The sequence below is a fragment of the Trichechus manatus genome, unplaced genomic scaffold (genome assembly GCF_000243295.1).
Source record: "Trichechus manatus latirostris isolate Lorelei unplaced genomic scaffold, TriManLat1.0 scaffold00100, whole genome shotgun sequence".
In the NCBI taxonomy this organism is placed as follows: domain Eukaryota; kingdom Metazoa; phylum Chordata; class Mammalia; order Sirenia; family Trichechidae; genus Trichechus; species Trichechus manatus.
In genome coordinates, this window is record NW_004444036.1 from 7,747,607 (window position 1) to 7,769,392 (window position 21,786).

The 21,786-nt window shown below is 42.6% G+C and overlaps 1 protein-coding gene across 1 annotated transcript in view; it reads left to right on the forward strand.

Moving 5' to 3' along the window:
• Positions 1 to 38: 38 nt before the first annotated feature.
• PTCHD1 (patched domain containing 1) overlaps positions 39 to 21,786 on the forward strand; it is a 71,612-nt gene continuing 49,864 nt past the window's right edge. The window contains exon 1 of the mRNA XM_004382850.1: positions 39 to 391. Coding sequence (XP_004382907.1) covers positions 41 to 391 — 351 coding nt within the window. The 5' untranslated portion in view covers positions 39 to 40. The remainder of the gene's footprint in view (positions 392 to 21,786) is intronic.

The window sequence follows — 21,786 nt, forward strand, 5'->3', positions numbered from 1 at the left end:
CGTGCGCCTCGCCCTCCTCCCGCGCCCGCTCTGCTCTAGGATGCTGCGGCAGGTTCTGCACAGGGGCTTGAGGACGTGTTTCTCCCGGCTCGGCCACTTCATTGCCAGTCACCCGGTCTTCTTCGTCTCGGCGCCCGTGCTCATCTCCATCCTGCTCGGCGCCAGCTTCAGCCGCTACCAGGTCGAGGAGAGCGTGGAGCACCTGCTGGCGCCCCAGCACAGCCTCGCCAAGATAGAGCGCAACCTCGTCAACAGCCTTTTCCCGGTCAACCGCTCCAAGCACCGGCTCTACTCGGACCTGCAGACACCCGGGCGCTACGGCCGGGTCATCGTCACCTCCTTCCAGAAAGCCAACATGCTCGACCAGCATCACACCGACCTGATCTTAAAGGTGAGAATGGAGCGGGCGCGGGCAGCCTCTGCCGGTGCCGCTACCGCTGCGGGGCTGGCTCCGCGCGGGGGTCCGGGCTGAGAGCGCCGCCTCTCCCATCCCAGGCGGCTGCAAGGGGTCCCCTGCACCGCGCGCCCCTCGGCGGCCGCCCGGAGCCTCCTAGCCTCCCGGGCAGGGGGCGTCTGGGCCCGTGCCCTGCCTTGCCCGCACCACCGCCGCCACCACCACCCCAGCAGCTGCTGCAACAGTTGGGGCGGCGGCGGCCACGGTGCTGTGGTCGGTGCGCTTGTTTTGGTTGCAGTGGGGTTGGGGGCAGGGAGGCTTTGAGGGAACTGGGCCAGGAGAGAACAAAACAAGAGAAGACAGTCTAGAAAGTCCTGCTACTTGAAAACCAAATACTGTGCTTAGGGGGATTCAGAGACCCCTCTCCCCAATTTTTCTCCCTTCTTCGGGCCCCCAGAGAGTTTGGGGAAAGGGCTGCTTGGAGGGACGGGGCGGGGGGGGAGGTGGGCAGAGGAATGTGAGATGGGGTGATGAGGAAAATGCGTCCCACACACCCGGAAAGAAAGAAAAGTGTGGTCCCTGGCGAGGCAGGGGCTGCCCTGCTGCCCTCTTTCCTCGGAGTGAGTTATCTGGTCTCCGCCTTCTAGGGTAGGAAAAGATGTTTGTAATTCGCAGTTGTTCCATTTTTTCGCAGTGGCTTCTCTCCTCTGAATGGTTAAAACTTCTTTGGGAAAAGAAGGATCCGATCCACCTTGATTTGTGTGCATTTGGGCGTGGGGGTGAGGGGCAGGGCTAGAAGGGTGAGGACAGAAGTGAGGCTGTGTGGCCCAGAGGAGAGCACAGGAAACCTAGCAGCTGGTTTGACGGCGACACTCCCAGAAACAGGTTGCACCATCAGCCCGAGGTGGGAATTTGATGTGAAAAGTGATGTTCATGGTGATAACTTTTAGGAAGTTCCTAAGAAAAGCAGAGGAGTAAGGACTAGGTATGGAAAAGTGGAGAATGTGGGAGAAGGTTCCATTAGAACCTCCGGTGGGGATTGTGGGGCTTGTTTACTTAAGGTTCTGCTCTAGGGAGAGGGGGGCAGGCAGAAACCAGTCCCAGCTGGGACCTGGTGTTGAGGAATGGAAGGTGCTGGTCACATGTGGGTTTTGGGTCCAGAAATGGAACTAGAAGTCCTTTGATTTCTAGTCCACTTATCCCAAGGGAAGTCTGCCAGTGAACCTGGGGAATTCTTTCATCCTCTTTTCCTCTACAGGTAACCCTTCCTCTCTAGGGACATGCCTATTTTCCTATATTATTTCCGTTTGTTTGTTGACATGTTATCAATCAGCAATCAGTAAATAAGGGGAATCTAGGACTCACTGGAATTAGGACCCGCAGACGTCAGTGTGCCTCGTGATATGTTTTGATGACATACAAATCATTACACTTATTCACTCATCACAGAATCTTAGTAATGTTAATTCTGAGATGTTTGTTTTTCTCATGATTATACTTCCAAAATGAAGTTTTTTTTAAATCTTAATACTTTAGTGAACATCATTTTGACACACAAATAAATACTGTTCCAAATACTTTCTCAAGAAAACATGTAGTAGATTCATTACAGGCTTAAGGAAATTATAATTTAGCAAGTCTGACAGTTGGAAAGCTGCCCCATATTTTGATAGACGATCTACTAAATGATGTTTCTCTTTGTATTTTTTTTCGAGGTGATGTTTCCCCTGGCCTTTTTTTCCAACAAACCGTCACACCACAGTGACGGGCAGTCACCAGCTACATTTACTCTCAAGGTTAATGAGACATCAGCGGGCACATAAAATCACTTTTCAACTGGATTTTTTCTCTCCTATTTGATTTTGATCAGTTCAGGGCAGAAAATCATACTATAAGAGAAGAGTGGGACTGGAGAAAGAGGGAGGCCAACTTTGCTCCCATGTCTAAAGGGCAACTTTAAAGGACAGCGGTTGAGTCAGTGGATTGTTTCAAGAAATGGGAAGGTTTCTCATGTTCTAGGTGTCTGGGGTACAATCTAAACCAAGCTGAGTAGTGGTTAGAAATCACTTCTAGCCGATGACTGACTGGTCAAGTGAGTTCATCCAGCTCATAAAAACCTGAACTTAGGAAACTGAGGTATTCGCCTTCAATTTTAAATTATGTATCTTTTTTTTTTTTTCTTTCCACATCCAACCCCTATTTTTGGTAGGTGTGGAACTGGGAACAGGAAAATGGACCTTCCGTAGTCATAGTAATGTAAATTGTGGGAGAGAGGCCTTAGAGTTTTTTTTTTTTTTTTTTTTTCTTTCTTTTTTCCATTGGAGCCATGATGAAGACTTGTCCTTTACAAAAACTGTTAGGAGTGAAAGAGTCATTGTTACTGCTGTTACTAGTGTTGTTTTGATACTTCGTTACTGGCATCAAGAATAGCTCTGACAGTTAACACTGTACAAAACACCAAACAGCCCCTGCCTGTTTCATGGCATCCATTTGAAGGGAAGTGGACAATGTGTGCCCAGGATTTCAGGCTTTCTCAGGCCCTAGTATGAAACTGAAGGAAAAACACTTCCAGGGCTGTGTAGGGTGCTGCTTCGAGCATGAAGAGTAGACCCTTTTACTCGTCCTCATTCTTTGGGGCTGTACCTAGTCAACGGAGATCCTCTCTTGGGATATTAGTCCAGCTACTTTCTGACCAGAAAATAGACGGGGAAGGGGGATGACAAAAAATGAAAAGCCAGGTTGATTCTTAAATGTAACGAAGTTATCACAGAAAAAAAAATCTACATTTGACGATCCAGGTGATCTGGTTTGGAGGAGCTTTCTGAAGTCTGTGCACGTGATATGATTGCCATACCCTGACTCTGTGGCGTAGACTTTGACCCCAAAAGATGATAGGGTGACTCTCCCTAGCAGTGGTCTCCTCTGAGGGCTTCAGGACAAAGATGTGATTTTGGGCAAAAGTGGGTGGGACTCGATGGTGCTGATAAGGGATCAACCATTAATTTCTGAACTTCTTTAAATAAATGTAGGTCCTCAAAATCTTCATTTCACTTGAAGATTAAATTTAGCTCATTGTTATCCTTTAACAGGAAATCCATGATGTTCTTCTCAAAACAAAACTCACTGTAGGGTTTCATGAGCTTTTGCAGCTATGTTTCTTTGTGATCACTTAAAATGAAGTGTAAGAAGGCCCTGTTGATAATTGATCTGGGATGTGACCAAGACAATACTTGATTTATTCCAGAATTTTCTGTGTAGAGCAAAGAGTCAGTTTAGCCCAGTCCTTATGATAATAATAGCATGTTATAGACTATAAACCTATGGTATATTTACACAGTAAACATCTTGGGGTAGGCAGGAAAAGTGCTATTATCCATTTAGCCGAGAAGAAGACTGCTTCTCAGAAGTTAACTGACTTGTCCATGGAAAAAAGACAAAGGCAAAATCTAAGACAAGGACCAGGTTTGTTTTTTTTTTTTTTTACTCCCAGCCCAGTGCTCTTTTCTGCCTCTCATATGATTAAATAAACTACTTGAATGATTTAAAATTTACATTTTTGTCATCCAAATGAAGTATATTTGACCAAAGTCTTGTATTCCATCCCATATCGTTGTTCTAACAGTGGTAATTGAATCATAAGGACATTTTCTTGATTGATTCTGTCTGTGAAAATCCACATATAGAAACTAAATGGCCAATAGTAAAGCATAAGATACTTGTAATTTAGCAATATGCAAGGATAGAAAGGTGGATTATTTTACTGGAAGAATTTCTGGATGAATGAACATAGCTATTTTCTGTTTGAGTGCTGTTCATGGCAGGGACCAGGTGGATTCAACTCCAGTATCTCACACAGTCCCTGGCACATAGTAGGCCCTCAATAAATACTTGTTGAATGGACTTGCCCTAGTTTAATCAGACATTTATGTGATGGGTAAAGAAAGTTCCAGGGGAACTACTTTGAAATGTATTTTCAAAATGACATTTTTTATTTTTATAACTTTATGGGCAGTTTTGTAGGCTTCTCTTTTTCCAAGATACCATCCTTCCTTTCTTTATATAACCTTCCTTCCTTTACAGATATAACCTCTGTAGTCATTTCAAAGCATATTTCAGTTTTGAAATTGGGTAAGGACATTTACTTTGTATGACATTCTCTTCTTCGGAAGAAACTCATAGGATGTTTTATTCCAAACAAAGACAAGGACACATCTTCACTACACAAGCATTCTTCCATTTACTGGGGGATTGTCTTTTGTTCAAATATTGAGTTTCTATTTCATTTAAACTTTTTGTGTTTAAATACATTAAACAGAATGAAGTTGCAAAACAAGATTAATAGAATTTAACTTGAAATTATTTAATTCAGTCTTTTCAAGAAGGGCAACCGAACTGCTAGCTCAGGGTCATGAAGACCCAAGTAGCTGGATCTAGATCCCAGTTTTTCCAAACACAATCTCAGTATTTTTAATCATTATGGGACTTGTCATCATTTCTTCCTCTACAGTCTAGTGGTCAGCAAATTCTGGCCTATTTTCTAGCTAGGAATGAGTTTTTACATTTTTAAAAGGCTGTAAAAAAATAAACCGAAGCAAACAAAAAAGAATAGGCAGCAGAGACTGTATGTGGCCCACAAAGCCTACAATATTTACTATCTGATCCTTTATATAAAAAGTCCATATACTGTACTCCAAACTCCTTTACTGGGACAATTTCAGGCTGTTAATGCTGTAAAAATAACCCCGAAGGCATGGTTCTCAACCAAGAGCGATTGTGCACCCAGGGGACATTTGACAATGAGTGGAGATGTTTTTGGTTGTCACAATTGCAGGGGCGGGGGTGTTACTGGCATCTAGTGGGCAGAGGCCAAGGCTGCTGCAACTAACATCCGCAATGAGCTGGACAGCCCCCCACCCTACATGCAACACAGAATGATCCAGTCCTAAATATCAATACTGTGGAGGCTGAAAAACCCTGCTCTAGGGAGTTTGTGTGTTTCTTCTGTTTTTGTTAGGATTTTTTTTCAGCTACCTTTATTATGTAAATGAAAATGTTAAAGAGAAGTTCACATCCAAAAATCCTATAGCTCTTCGACTAGGGACAAAATATCATATCCTCTTAGGAGACACTCTCTTTGGCAACTGGCTAGAGACCAGATTTTCCAATAACCTTCCCCCAAGAAGTAATTACTTGCTTTCTCTTAAAGCTCTGTCCCTTATGGTCTAAATGCCACCTTAAAGGAGCCCAAGAAACTGTATGCAGTTTGACTGCTTGAATGGCAAAGCTGCTGAATTGACACTGGCCTATGAGACTTGTCAATTTAGTAGAGTGCCCATTATCGGCAGACCCGAAGCCTCAATCTGCAGCAGTTGCCCACTAGGCCCTGCTTCTCCTGAGGGTGTGTAAGACCCCACTACCAAGAAGGCAGGAGGCAGTGCTTTGTTGTCGATTCCAGCTGCTCTGCTTTTCTGAGTGTAAAATAACAAAAGAAGAGCTTGCATCCAAAGAACATGGAATCAAAGAACCTTGGATTTGGAAGGGACCTTAAAGGTCATCTCTGCAGACTCTGATGCCGGAATCTGCTCTTAGCATCTCAGGGTGCTTTGTCTGGTGACAGGTACTATGACACCTTAGGCAGTCCAATCCCTTCAGGGAGTTACCTAAGTAAGAGATAGTCTTACAAAAGACTGAGAGCCCAGGACTGAAAGGGCGGCATTTGTGCACCTGCTGGGCCAAAGCCAGTTTGCCTTTTGTGCCTTATTTTTGCATTAGGGGAAAATTAAGGAGGGATTGAGAGGCCTTATTCATTTCATAGGAGGTACATCCAAATAATTTATGCATAGTACATTCATTCTAGGGTAGTCAGACTTTTGAGCACATTTTATCTGTGTAACCAGTATCCTCAAATGCCTACCCGACGTGACTCATTTCGATTTTGGGAACAATCTTTTACTTCCCTGCGTGGGTAAACGTTCGGAAGAAACTTTGGTTAAACACCTAATTTAAACTGAAATTTAAGTATAAAGCCACAATATGAGAGGAATCCCAGCTTTGTAATGACATGTTATCTTGATAGGTGTTATATTACAGTTACGGGACCATGATTTTTTTTTTAAATTAAAAAACAAAACAAAACAAAAAAAACACCTGAGACCTCTCAGAATTAAGCAGCCCTACACACCTTGCAGCACAGCTGAGCATTTGACTGGTAACTTCTTAGGAGAAATAAGTAAGCTAAATGAAGTTGTTTCCTGCCTGAGATGTTGTGGCATCCCTTGGCACAAGAGCTCAGAAAATGCTAGATGTTGGTGATCTGATCAACTTCAACCTTGTGGGATACACCATATGGTACCTGACTTCGGGGCTCAGTGTGAGTCCCAAATGATTAAGATAGGCTTGAAGCAGACCTTTGAAGTCACCTGCTTGGTAGCACATCACAATAAGCAGGCCTGTCTCCTGCACTGCCTGTGCTGCCGCCACATACTTGGAAGGCCACGGAACTTCCGAGGAACCCTGCCAGACTGATTTAATGACCAGCAGGGAGGTGAGTAATCTCGAAAAGACAATAAAAAAAAGAAAAAAATCAACACCTATTGTTATTTCATATGGGAGGCTCTGAATAATATGTCCTTGCCTTCAACTATAGAATTCATATTTTGAACAAAAGGAGACAATAAGGGAATAAAGAGTCTATTTTTGTCTTCTTGCTCTCTAAGAAATCTTCTTGAGAATATTGTTTCTGCTCTTTCTAAAAGATCCCCATTGTTAGGTCTTCCACTTTAGGTTTAATTCGTAAGCTCCAAGTACGGTGGAAACAAGGACTGGAATGCAAGCCGTTTTCTTGGAAGGGTGGGGGGTTGATATCAGAAAACACTAGTAGGGGAGTGGGAAATAAAATAGGGACTAGCAGGAAGCCAACCAAGGGAGCATTATCAAGCAGGTGTCCACTGTGGACAACCGGGAGCTCAGCCTCACTGGGGAACACTGGGAAACAGTGTAGAACATGTGTCTGAGTTATCCCAGCTGTGGACAAGGAAGCCAGGTATTTATCCATCAATTCCCCATACATCACTGGTTGATCTAGCTGCATCAGGGGCATTAAATCTCTGCAACTTCCAGATGCTGTATATTCCCCTACAAGAATCTTTTTTTTAAAAAAAAAAAAAAGTCTCAGATTGAGAGCTGCAGGTGTTTTCAGTAAGTGACCTTGGCATGCAGAGGTGATTGTAAGCCGAGAGAATATAGGTGGAACCCTGAGAGCATCTGCCATAAGGGTCTCACGCCCATCTAGGCTTAGAAATCTAGGAATTTAGGGCCCATGCTCATAAGGGATGTTCATCGCTTCATTCAACAAGATGGACATGAAGCTTAGTATCTACATTGCAGAGGGATTCAGCGTAGCTGTTTAGTTATCTTGAGTTTGACAAGCAACTACCATCTTCAGTTTTGCCACTGGATGCTAGTAAAGATGATTCCAAACAGGGCTGGACACCCCCAGGACTTTTTGCTGGTGGCTTTACGTATATGCCAAGCCTCCACATATGACTGACATGTATCCAGTCATTCTTCTCTTTATGAGCTCAGTTGAAGTCTGCAGGCCCACCTTCTCATAGCCCCATCTTCACACATTTACTTTTATAAATGTCCTCACTCCTTACTCCTCACTAGAAACACCCTCACTTCTTACTTTGAGGTCTAACTCATGTGCCTCCTATGTCATGAAGCCTCCCCAGATTCATGAATTTCCTTAAATATATCTATCTTTCAGTCATACTCTTGTTCCTTAATGCTTAACTATAGACTATTGTTTTAGTCATCTAGTGCTGCTATAACAGAAATACCACAAGTGGATGGCTTTAGCAAAGAGAAATTTATTCTCCCACAGTCTAGGAGACTAGAAGTTGGAATTCAGGGTGCCAGCTCCAGGGGAAGGCTCTCTGTCTCTGTCGGCTCTGGAGGAAGGTCCTGGTCATCAATCTTCCCCAGTCAAGGAGCTTCTCAGCACAGGTGCCCCAGGTCCAAAGGATGTGCTAGTCTGGCGCTGGTTTCTTGGTGGTATGAGGTCCCCCCTGTCTCTCTGCTCACTTCTCTCTTTTATTTCTCAAAAGAGATTGACTTAAGACAAAACCTAATCTTGTAGAATGAGTCCTGCCTCTTTAACACAACTGTCTCTAATCCTGCCTCATTAACATCACAGAAGTAGGATTTAAAACACATAGAAAAATCACATCAGATGACAAAATGGTAGACAATTACACAGTACTGGGAATCATGGACTAACCAAGTTAACACACATTTTTTGGGGGGTCACAATTCAGTCCATAACAACCATCGTATAATTTGTTGTATTGTCCTTCGATAGTTTCTCTGGAGCAATATCATAAGCTCTTAAAGGGTAGGAACAATGTCTGATACTCCCAAATCTCTCCTAGAGCCTAGCATAGTGTGGAGTGTATAGCACATGCTTAATAAGTTGTTATAGGTTGATGGCTTATAGAATGGGAAATGTGCTCTCCCTCCCTACTGATTTATTTTGGTCTGTTATAATTTTTCCTGGTAAAATGAACATGTGATTTCTTTAGATCTGTCTTCATCATTCATCCTTGACAGATCTTGGTTTCAAACTTGTTGATAAGCAATAAGCGTCCATTCTACTTCAGGATCTGCTGACATGTACTTTCTATGAGGATAAATTCTTAGCAAATCAAACACCTGACCACCTCCTCTGGTCCAGGTACAGTTTGGGAAGGTAGAAACTTGACCTCAGTCTGGGAGTGGTCCATTGCCATGTTGGAGGATGGCGCACTCTGAAGTCAGGGACAGATTATCCAGGCAGCCAGCACACAAGTAAGCCTCTGCTTACCTTGCTTACTGAGTCATCTGCCCTTATCAGGATTATGAATTAGGAAAGAAGCTTTGATTCTGTAGAAGTTTTTGTAGGGGTTGGGAGAGAGACAGATGCCAGCCATGTCTAGAAGCAGAATCTCTGATGTGGAAAAAATGTGCAGTTGTTCACTACAGATGATCTGCTAAGCAAAGTAAGCACCATGCTTACCTTGCCTGTTGGATAATCTGCCCCTGGGTGTAACAGCATCTCCCACACCCACTTCTGGTAAGAGTGCAACGAGATAAGGTACGGGAAGGCCCTGTGTAACCATAGCCCTCTGTAAGATGTGTTATCATTATTACTATTTGCGTTGAAAACAGGTATTATTTCCTTACATTTGCCAGCTCTTTCAGAGCTGTTATTGCCTGTTGAGTAAATACACGTGTAGGCATTTTTTTCTTTGATCCAACAGGCAATAATGGGTGTTCAATCTACATTCTCAATACTCAGATTGGCAATTTTTTGGTCTTTAATGACTCCATCCGAGTCATTACAGACTATTGGATTCATTCTGCTGCTGAGCACGCAGCTCCTCCTCCCGCAGAAAGTTCTTAGCAGGCAGAGCTGTCAATGGGTGCATTGCATTCTAGCTCATCAAGGTGGTTTCTTGGGGCTCAGAACCTCATCTTCATGCTTGACGGGGCTTTACACACAAACAAAGCCTTCACTGTCTGCTCAGGGAAGTGTCTTTGCAATACAAAGCTCTCAGAGGCTGTGAGCTCTGGTTGTAAGGTTCTCTTTGCCACTCCTTAAAAGTCAAGCCATAAAAGGGATTCTGTAGCAATGGAGGTGAAAGGCAAGGAGCCCTGGTGGCGAAGTGGTTAAAGTGCTTGGCCACTAATCCGAAAGGTCGATGGTTCAAACCCACCAGTTGCTCTGCAGGAGAAAGATGAGGCAGTCTGCGTCTGTAAAGATTACAGGCTTGGAATCCCTGTGAGGCAGTTCTGCTCTGTCTTATAGGGTCACTGTGAGTGTAAATTGACTTGAAGACAACGGATTTGGTTTGGTTTGGGTTTTAGGTGAAAGAGTTGCTAATTCTCCCCTGTCACTTAATTTACATGACTACAGTGTTTACATGGGAAATCTTGCTGACATAAGTAGATTTGCAAGCACTTCAAAGAGATTGCCAGAGATCAAGAAAACCAGGCAGAGTGATAATTGTAAAGCCCTTTGAAACTGTGAAATGTTGTAAAATGTTGCTGACTGGGAGTTTTGATCATTTCGGTCTGTGCGCTTTCCCACTCCCACCCGTTTTTAAAAATCTCTTCTTAGAAGGTCTTAAAAGAAATCTATAATTATTTAGGCTCAAAATCAAATCCAGAAAGAAAATTTCTCTGCCTGTCTGGTTCTCTATGCGTAAATTCTTCAAACAAAAGTAACCTCAGTGTAAGTGAGGGTTAGCAATGCTTCTCAACTTCAGTTGTGCTTCCAAATCCCCTGGAAATTGTGTTAACATGCGTATTTCGATTCAGTATGTCTGGGTGGGGCCTGGGATTCTGCACTTAACAAGTTTCTGGGGATGCTGATGCTGCTGACCTGAAATACCACACTTTGAGTAGAGCAGTGGATTAGTGCTGAACCTTTGTATATCCTGACCCGTTGCCAACTTCTATTTCATTGTTCCATACTCTAAAGCAGTGGTTCTTCAATTTGAGCAGATATCAGCTGGAGGAATTGTTAAAACACAGATTATTAGGCCACACCCTCAGAGTTTCTGATTCAGTAGGTCTGAGTTAGGGCCTGAGAATTTGCTTCTTTAACAAGTTCCCAAGGCGATGCTGTTCCTACTGGTCCAGGAACCACATTTTAACAGCCACTGCTATAAAGTATCCTACTAATTAGCTGCTAGGACTAACTCCAAAAATGCAGTCTCTCCCTGTAAAATCTGGCCAACAGATACAAGCATGGTGCTAAAGTTATTTGCTCAGCAGTTAATTCTGAATGATGCTGTACTAGCTGTTGTGCAGAGGGTGCTCCATAAACCTGAACCTTTTAAGTTTGCCATTTAAGCCTGGCATGTTAGACAGAGGGACCTGCTCACTGCCTGTCTCCAGGTGCTGGAGTTCAGGAAAATGGGGCTGGGTAGAGGAAAGGACACCCTGAAGGGAAAGGAGAGAGATACTTCCTTCACACACATAAACACACACACACACACAGAGTAGAGTAGAGTAGAGTTGTTACTGTCACCATGTGATTGCCAAAGCTTCCTTTCTTCCAGAGACTTCCCACATGGGGTCACCTGCCATTTGCCTTTGCAGGAACTTCCTTTAAATCAAACCAGAAGAGACAGCAGGTACAAATAGGAGCTACATGTTGTGTTTTCCAGATAGGGACTCAGCTCTGTGGCTGTCAGAGGTGAGGTGTCCTCAGGGAGGGCCCTGACAGCTAATTTTCAGTATCAACTACTGTTTTGATATCAGCGTTAGAGAGAAGTGAAGAAGAACTGGAATGACGTTCAGTAAGTACTGGCTTTGCCATAGTGGAGTGAGCGTTATTTCAGAACCCCAAAGTTATATGTTTACATAAATTAATGTGTTTAATGGTTTTAATCTTAAAGTGTTAAAAAGCAAAGATGTCACCTTGAGGACTAAGGTGCGCCTGACCCAAGCCATGGTATTCTCAGTCGCCTCATATGCATGTGACAGCTGGACAATAAATAAAGAAGACCAAAGAAGAATTGATACTTTTGAATTATGGTGTTGGTGAAGAATATTGAATATACCATGGACTGCCAAAAGAACGAACAAATCTGCCTTGGAAGAAGCACAGCCAGAATGCTCCTTAGAAGCAAGGATGATGAGACTTCATCTCATGTACTTTGGACATGTTATCAGGAGGGACCAGTCCCTGGAGAAGGACATGATGCTTGGTAAAGTAGAGGCTCAGAAGAAAAGAGGAAGACCTTCAACGAGATGGATTGACACAGCAGCTGCAACAACAGGCTCAAACATAGCAACAATTGTGAGGATGGTGCAGGACTGGGCAGTGTTTCGTTCTGTTGTGCATAAGGTCACTATGAGTCAGAACCGACTGGGTAGCACTTAAAACAACAACAGTGGTTTACAACCTTTAACATAGAATTTTGGAGTTCTGAAACAATGCTCACTCCACTCTGATCGAGCCCTTAATCTCTCTGAGATCCCAATTTTCTCATCCATAAAATGAGATCAACAATATCATCACCATGGGGTTGTGAAGATAAAAAGAGATAATAATGTGTGTGTGAACAAACTATAAATTACAGTGTGCCTAAGGCCACATAAATCTCTCATAATATCTGCTCTGAGCGCACACGTTTGTCTGGGGCAAGAGAACAGTCCCCTAGGGATTCTCAAGAGAGAAGAATAGGCACCTTAGTCACCCAATTAACATGTTATGCATCACTATCTCCTTTTGTAAAAAGTACCTTTACAGTCAGTGAGGGCCTTTTACTAACTAGAAGCTTTGCTGATATGACCTTATACTCCCAGATGATGTAATACTGTGTCAGTCTATAGTTTTACTTTAAATGACCTGAGGAGAATAAAAAATAGCATATCTGATCATCCATTGTCTACACATCTAAAGCCTTAGACCTACACTGTCCAATTCAGAAGGCATTAGCCACACATGGCTATTTGAATTAAATTTAAATTAATTAAAATTAAAAATTCAGTTCCTCAGTTGTACTAGCCACTTTGCAAGTGCTCCATAGCCACATATGCCAGTATTGGACAGTTCAGATAAAGAACATTTCCATCATCACAGAAAGTTCTACTGGACAGTGTTGCTTTTCACAGATGAAATTACCGACATGTAATAAGATCACATAGCCTAACTAATACGTGATGGAACCAAGATTCAAACACAGGTCTGGCTTCTCACATATCACTTTTAAACCAACTATATCAGATTGACTCATGAAATACAGAAATAGATGAGTAAGCCATGATCCCTGCAGTCAGGCAACTTATGGTTTAGTGGCGCTGGCAGACATGTGATCCTCTAACTATAACACAAAATAGAATAAAATAAGTGAGGTAATAGAAGTTCAACTAGAATCCACTGAAAATATGAAAAGAGTGCATAATCCTAACAGGTGACAATTTCTCTGGATAGCAGGGTAAGGGGAAACTTTGGTTTCAGCTCTGACATGTAAAAAACTTGAAAGTCACCACTCATTCTTAGAAAGAGAAAACTGGACAAACTGAAAAATCATCAGCTTTTCTCAGACCTATTAGAGAACTGGGATCACAGGGCAAACTCTCCCCTGCAGTTCCGGAGAGACAGGCACATTCCACAGAGACAGACAAGATCTGCTTACCTGCCAGAAGGCCCTGGAGTAATAAGCTGGTAGGAACACTAAATGGTAATTTTAACAAATTTTTGGAGGCTGAGTGTGGATTAACATAATAGTGAGAAACTCTTGGGGCCCCCAGTCACAGTCTTTGTGGGGGCCTCACACTTTCTTGGGCTTTCCCTCCAGAAACCCCACCAGTTTTTCATGGTGAAGATCCTGAGAAAGATTCCCCTGTGGCTCTAGCAGGGGGAGAGGAATAGTAAATATTGTGAAACCCACCCAGAGCCTTCTCCAAAACAAAGGCCTACTCCTCAGGGAAAAGGACTTTCCCAGAGCACAGTTCTGAAACTTTGTCTCAGGTGATGGAAGGGAATTCCTCCCCACTGCATCCCTCTTCAGCCTCCCTGTTTCACCTAATGGGGGAAAAATCATAGTCAACAGGGGTCAGGGTTTCAAGGAAATAGATTGGGAACACTGCAGCCAGGAAAGAGAGCCAGGGGCAGGGGGAAAAACTATACCACTGGAGAAATACTTGTGAAGGTCCCAGCCCTGAGACACAGACGTACTAAAAGACTGAGATTTAATCAAGGTTATATATCATTTCTCCTCCCTGCACCTTACCACTACATCGACATGCTCCAGTATAACAGCAGTGGATTACAGTCTCCACTATAATAGCAGTGGATTACAGGCTCTAGTATAATAACAGTGGATTACAGGCTCCAGTATAATAACAGTGGGTTACAGGCTCCAGTATAGTAACAGTGGATTACAGCTGAAGAGCTGCAAGACAGACTCTCTCTGAGGAGGAGTACAAAGGGAAGCCCAAAGTTGAGAGACAAAAACAAGGGCAGTATAGGAATGTGAAGCTTCTGGAACAACACACATTAAATACATCCTAACTCCTAGCCAGATTAGCATAAATCCTCACACAAAGGGCCTATTTATTGCAGGTCCTATTAACCAAAACCCAAAACTAAATCCATTGCCATTGAGTCGATTCTGACTCAGACCCTATAGGACAGAGCAGAACTGACCCTTAGGATTTCCCAGGCTGTAAATCTTTACAGAAGCAGACTGCCACACCTTTCTCCCTCGGAGTGACTGGTGAGTTCGAACTGCCAACCTTTCAGTTAGCACCTAAGCATTTTAACTGCTCCGCCAGAAGGGCTCCGTTATTAACCAATACAATGTATCCAATTTTTTTTCAACAAAATATTACAAGATATGCCAAGAGAAAAAAAATAGTCTGAAGAAACAAAGAATAATCAGAACCAGACTCAGGTATGACACAGATGTTAGAATTATCAGACAGGGAATTTAAAATAATGATTATTTAAGGCTTTATTGGGAAAAGTAGAGAACATGCAAGAACAAATGGGTAATATAAGCAGAGAGATGGACACTCTTTGGAAGAATGAAAAGGAAATGCTAGAAATCAAAAACACTGTAACAGAAATAAAGATTGCCATTGATGGACTCATCAGTAAACTCAACATGGCCAAGGAAAGAATCATTGAGCTTGAAGATAGGGCAATAGAAATTTCCCAAACTGTTAAAGAAGTTCTTCAGGCAGAAGGAAAATTATATAGGTCAGAAACATAAAGAAAAGAATATTGGAGAAGGAAAAAAAATGAAAGTAAAATAAAATCTTTTTTTATTTTTCTTATTCTTAATTGATCAAAAAGATAACTGTTCGTTTTAAGCAATAATAGTAATAATTTACTGGATGATTATATCATGTGGATAAGTCAAATGAATGATAACAATATCACAGGGAACAGCAGGGAAGAATTGGGAATATTCTGTTAGAATGTAACTGCACTGCACATGAAGCAGTATAGTATTATTTGAAGGTGGACTTAGATTAGGTAAAAATGTATATTTTAAACTCTAGAGCAGCCATTAAATTTTTTTAAAAAAGAAGTATAATTAATATGCTAGGAGAGGAGAGAAAATGGAATCATAAAATGATTGATTAAAATCGGAGGAGGCAGAAAAAGAGGGGGAAAAGAAACAGAACAAATGCAATGACTAGAAAACAAATATGGTAGCTATGAATCCAGCTATGTCAATAACCACTTTAAATGTGAATGGTCTAAATATACCAATTAAGAAACAGAGTTTATCAGAGTGGATTAAAAAAAAATAAAATTAAGACACAACTATATGTTGTCATGTTGTCTACAAGAAACCCACTTTAAATATAAAAACTCACACATAGTTTAAAAGTAAAGCAATAGAGAAAGATATATCATGCTAACACTAATCAAAAGTAAGCTAGAGTAGTTATTTTTTAGCATATTTTTATTTTTTTATTGTGCTTTAAGTGAAAGTTTACAATTCAAGTTAGTTTCTCATACAAAAATTTATACACACGTTGTTGTGTGACCCTAGTTGCTTTCCCCGTACTGTGACAACACTCTCCTCCTTTCCACCCCAGATTTCCGGTGTCCATTCAACCAGCTCCTGACCCTCTCTGCCTTCTCATCTGCCTCCAGACAGGAGCTGCCCATTTAGTCTCATTAGAGTAGTTATATTAATTTCAGACAAAGCAGGCTTCAGAACAAGAAACTTATTAGAGATAAAGGGGAATTACATAATGATGAAGGAATTAATTCTCCAAGAAGTCATAACAATCCTAATGCACCTAACAAATGAGCATCAAAATACATGAGGCAAAAACTGATAGAACTGAAAGGAAAAATGGACAAATCCAACATTATAGTTGGAGACTTCAGCAGCCGTCTATCAATAATTGATAATCAGGCAGAAGATCAGTAAGGATATAGATGACCTGGACAGAGTAAGAAGAAGGATAGTCAACATTTTGAGGAGAGTCATGATCCAACTTTTATAAGGATAGCTCTTATAGAAGTGTTGAGGTTAATTGAAGAAAGGCATTTGAGATAGGGAGAGCCACTTTTCCACCCAGGAGACTGTTGTTAAGTCTGTAAGCAAGAGGCCTGGACTAGGATAGCTGCAGAAGGAGAAGAAAGGGGATAGATTAGACCACTATTTTCCAAAATGTGTTTTGGAAAGATTCCTTTGGTGATCCAAAAATTTTGGGTTCTGTAGCCAAACAACTTTGGGAAACAATACCTGTGGTACCCCTATACTGGATCCCCATAGTGAATGCACATTAGCCTATTAAAGGCTCTAAGAAGGTCCTCTGTAAAGAGATCTACTTGTATTTAACTTTGTCCAGCTAAGCATTTCTCAAATTTATTTGATTGTGGATACTTTTTTTGACCACACCTATTAACATCCCAAGGAACTAATGTGCTTCAGAATCACACTGAAAATACTAGCTCCAAAATAAGAAGATAGATTCAATAGGACTTAGGGCTCATTGGATCTAGGTGTAAACCAGGGCTTCAAACCTGTTCATTCCAGTTTGAACTCCTGCTAATAATTTGCATTTCTAAGACATTCCCAGGTGATGCTAATGCTGCTGGTTAGGAACCAATTCTGAGAACCACACTAGTGGAGCAGTGGTTCTCAAAATTTATCAAACATAAGAATCACCTGGAGATTTTGTTAAAATGTAGATTTCTGACTCAGTATATCCAGAGTGGAAATGCAAATTCTCAGCAGGGGGTTGAAATGGAATGAACCAGTTCGAAGCCCTGGTTGAAATATTTACAAAACCTGCATTTGCAGATCTTCAGGAGACAGCTGGAAATTCAGGTCTGGAGTTTGGAAGAGAGGTGAGGTGTTGATGTGAACTGGGGATTGGTCAGCATAAAGGTGTCAAGTAAAGCCATGGGCATGGAATTCATTGTCCGGGAAGAGTTTATTCAATGACAAGATCAGAAGTTTCACAGATAGGACCTTGAGCAATACCAAGTTTACAAGGTAGGCAAAGGTAGTGGAGTCAGAAGGACGTTGAGAAAGCCCGGACGTTGAGAAAGCCTGGTTGAGGGGTAGGAGAGGAGAGAATTGTGTCATGGAATTTCTCAAGGGAGAGAGGATGAAGTGCTGTCAAACCATGGATATTTATTGAGTATCTTCTGTTTGCCAGGCACATAGTAGAGGATGCAGCAGTGAATAAACCATGCCCCATGCCTTAATGGGGCCTACTGGATTTCCATGAAAATCTCAACATGCTTAACAGTCTCAGATATTTTTAAAGTACTTCTCTGATGTCATATTATTGACTGTGTATCTGCTGAGAAGTTAAGGAAGATGAGGGTAAAGCCATTGGACTTATCTGCTTAGAAGTCATTGTTGAGTTTTGGTTGAGTGCTGGGATAGAGTCTAGACTGGAGTGGTTTGAGAAGTTGAGTGGGAAATGAAATAAAGTTACAAGTATGAATCACTCTTTGAAGTGTAGCTGGAGACTGCAAATAAATGTAAAGGGCTCTTTAAAGAAAGGGAGATAGGGAGATGGGGCAGAAATTGGAAAAGAAGTGGGGTCAACAAAGGCTTTTTTTTTTAATATGGGAGAGACAAGTATGTTTCAAAGTTCTTGGGAAGGACCTAATAAAAAGAGTTTGAGGATATGGGAGAAGAGGGGATAAACTGTATCAGGGAGTAGGGAAGGAAAGCCAGAATACAATGGAAGGAATTGGCCTTAGAGAGACAGAGGGCCATGGCCTTGATTTTCACAGGAGGGGAGGATGGGAGCAGATGTAGATATTTTTATGGATATGGTGGCAGCAGGTTGAGGGTAATTCCTATCTGATGGCTTGGGTTTTTTCTGTAAGATAGAAAACAAGATCAGCAGCTGAAAGTCAGTCCTAACAAGTGCTAAGAGAAAGAGAACATTTTTCTACTATCTGTGGACTTGGAGGCCAATTGGCAACAGAATGAGAAAAGATTAGGTAGTAAAGTGGAAGCAATCTCTTTTATGGAATTTGGGTATGAAAGCAAGGAGACAGTCTCTCCTCATTTGTCTCAAGATGGACAAAAGTATAGAGAAGAAATTGAAGTGGAAGTGAGAGGCAAGTTGAGAGAGTTCGCAGTAGATATATTTAAATTTTAAAAGAAGAATATGGATATTGTAGAAGGAAGGATTTCTTAACTCCAAGAGTTCAGCATTTGAATGGCTCATCAGAGAAGACTTACATGACCTACAATGGTTTAAATAGCGGTTGGGACTGTGTAAAAATGACATGGAGGCAGTTTCTGACCTCCTCTAACTTCACAAGGGGGAAGGAGAATCAAGATCAACAGCCCAAGGCTGATTCCCACGAGGCGGAGGTCAGATATGCCTTTTGTCTCTGCCATCTTTACCAATTCTGACACCAACTGTCCCTCCCCCGGCACTCTCTACTTCTCTGCTGGGTTCGATAATTCATTGCAATGGCCACACAGAACTCACAGACCATACTCACGATTATGGGGTTTATTAGGGAAGTAACAGTTAACAATTCAGGCTCAGGAACACTCAGGATACAGTTCTATCAGGACAGTCTCTTCCCAGCCGTGCGTGCAGGCACGCCTCTCCCTGGCCCTCGGCCTCTGCCCAAAGGCACTCAGCTTTTTCTCTCCGTGGCCCGGGAAGCCCACCATGCTGTCTTTGCTGCTGCTAGGTCTCTGCTGCTGGGTTTCTGGTGCCGCTTCTCGCTGCCTTTAGTGTTACAGTTCTCTCTCTCTCTCTCTCTCTCTGTCTCTCTGTCTCTCTCTCTCTGTCGCCTGGTTCTAGGAGCTTCTCAGTGCAGGGATCCTGGGTCCAAAGGACATGCTGGCTCCTGGCTGCTCTTCCTTGGTAGTGGTGGGGTCTTCTCTTTCCTGCCTCTGGGATGGCTCATTTCAAGCCCAGCAGGATGGCAAAACTGACCAATCCCTTTGGTGGGCCACAATCACCCTGTCACACAGTCCTGCGCAATCACTTGGGTGAGAGTTACAAGACCAGGGTTAGGAAGGCCACACATAAAAGTGATCTATCACACTGCAGTTTGTGACCTCCAAGGGTCACCAAACCAAAACCCATTGCCATTGAGTCGATTCCAACTCATAGCGACCCTAGAGGACAGAGTAGAACTGCCCCACAGGGTTTCCAAGGAGCAGCTAGTGGATTCAAACTGCCGACCTTTTGGTTAGCAGTTGAGCTCTTAACCACTGTGCCACCAGGGCTCCCCAAGGGTCACATAGCCTTCAAATTCCATCATGTATCTCAGTGGTCCTCACCCTGGATACAGGTTAGAACCACCTGAGAAATTCAAATATACCATGCCCAGGCCCCACACCAAAGATTCTCATTCTATTGTTCTAAAACAGTGTGGCCTACTCCAAATGTGGTCCACAGACTGGCAGCATCACCAGTATCAGCATCCCCTGGGACCTTGTTAGAAATGCAGAATCTCAGGTTCTACCCAGACCTACTAAATTTGAATCTGCATTTTAACAAGATCCCCAGTTAACTTGTGTGCCCATTAAAGTCTGAGAAGCACTGGACTAGCGCATGACCTAGAAGTGAAGTCCAGACATCAGTATTTTTTTAAAGCTCCCCCAGGAGACTCTAATGTGCAACCAGAGTTGAGAATCACTGCTGGATAGAAAAAGGGGTGATTTTAAAACTGTATTAAGCTCATATGATAATTTCATAAATTAACCCCAAAATTACATACACACAAGATTGCATGTAAAAATTGGTGAAATCCAAATAAGGTCTATAGTTAACGATATTATACCAACGTCAGTTTTCTGCTTTTGATCGTTTACTATGATTATGTAAGATGTTATCATTGGGGGAAGCTGGGTGAAGGATACATGGGACTTCTGCACTATATTTGCAGGTTCTTGTGAGTCTTAAATTATTTCAAAATAAAAAGTAAAAAAAAAAAATTTTAACCCAAGAGAGATCTTGCCTAGGATGAGGAGCAGCTGTTCTTTGTCATCATCTAAGAAATAAACAGGCTCCCTCATTCATTCAGCCCTCATGGCGCAGTGGTTAAGAGCTACGGCTGCTAACCAAAAGGTCGGCAGTTCAAATCCACCAGCCACTTCTTAGAAACCCTATGGGGCAGTTCTGTTCTGTTCTACAGGGTCGCTATGAGTCATAATCGACTCAATGGCAATGGGTTTGGTATCATTCATTTGGAGGAAAGCCATTGGAGAAGTAAAGACAAGGAGAGACAGGTATGGATTTGTGTTTTAGGAAAGTAAATCCGGTGGCAGTTTGGAGAAGAGACTGAAAGCAAAAAAAAATGATTAGGAGCGTGTTTCTGTTGTCCAGACTGATTATAAGGGCTCGGACCAAATGAGGAGCAATGGAAATGGGGCAGGAGAGGATGGATTTGAGAGCTTTTGGAGGTAAAATCGACAGGATTTGTTGAATGATGAAAGGATTCTCAACCTTAGCTCTGTGTTATGATCCCCTGGGAAGTTGTTTAAAATACAGATGCCTGAGCCCTCACTAAGAGATTGTGATTTAACAGTGTGAAGGAGGGCCCAGGCATCTGAGTTTGTAAGTTCCTTGGGTGGTCCAAAAGGGCAGGGATGAGAACCGCTGAATCAGAGGTTCAGGCTGAGGAAGCAGGAAGTGCAGCGTAAGTCCCAGAAGTTTCCAGTCCAGTGGTGTCAGGAACTAGCATGGGATGAGGAAGAGCCATGGATAGAATGGCGGGGATAAGTTAGGGAAGTAGCCTTTGCCCTCCTCCTCTCCCTCCTGCTTGTTTTACGTTGAGTAAAATTGTAAACCTTTGAATTAAAATTTGTAATGCCATAATCCTTACAACCTACCTATCTTTCTATGGCCTGTCTAAACATATTTCTAAAAGAAAAAAAACTTTGGTTCAATTGTTTGTGCCATCTAAACATACCTTCAGTTTATTTTTTAAAAAGTAACTTTCTGCCAACCCCAAATTTTGAAGTATTTGTACAAGCTGAATATCTTCAGTCAGCTGGACTAGAATGGTTTGGGGACAAAGTGAAATTCTTTGGTTTTACTGCTGTCAGCCCATATGTCTGCAAAGCCCCTTTCTCCTGAAGTCTACCCAGTTACCTTTCCCATAAGCCTCCCCTCAGGTTTTACATTTTGGGTTGGTTAGTGTTTGCTCCTGTGCGGCTGTCATTTGGAATCCATCCAAACACTGCAACAGGTGCAGAGTGTGGTTGCTCCAGCTCACTGCTCCCCATTCCTCTGGAACAGCCGGGCGGCAGGCACAGCAAGGCCAAGCCTCCTCAGTCAGCACTTACTGCTAATAAACTTGAGATTCCATGGAAGGTGTTCTGAGAGGATGTGCCAGGCCCTCAGCCCCACGAGCAGGAAATGACTGA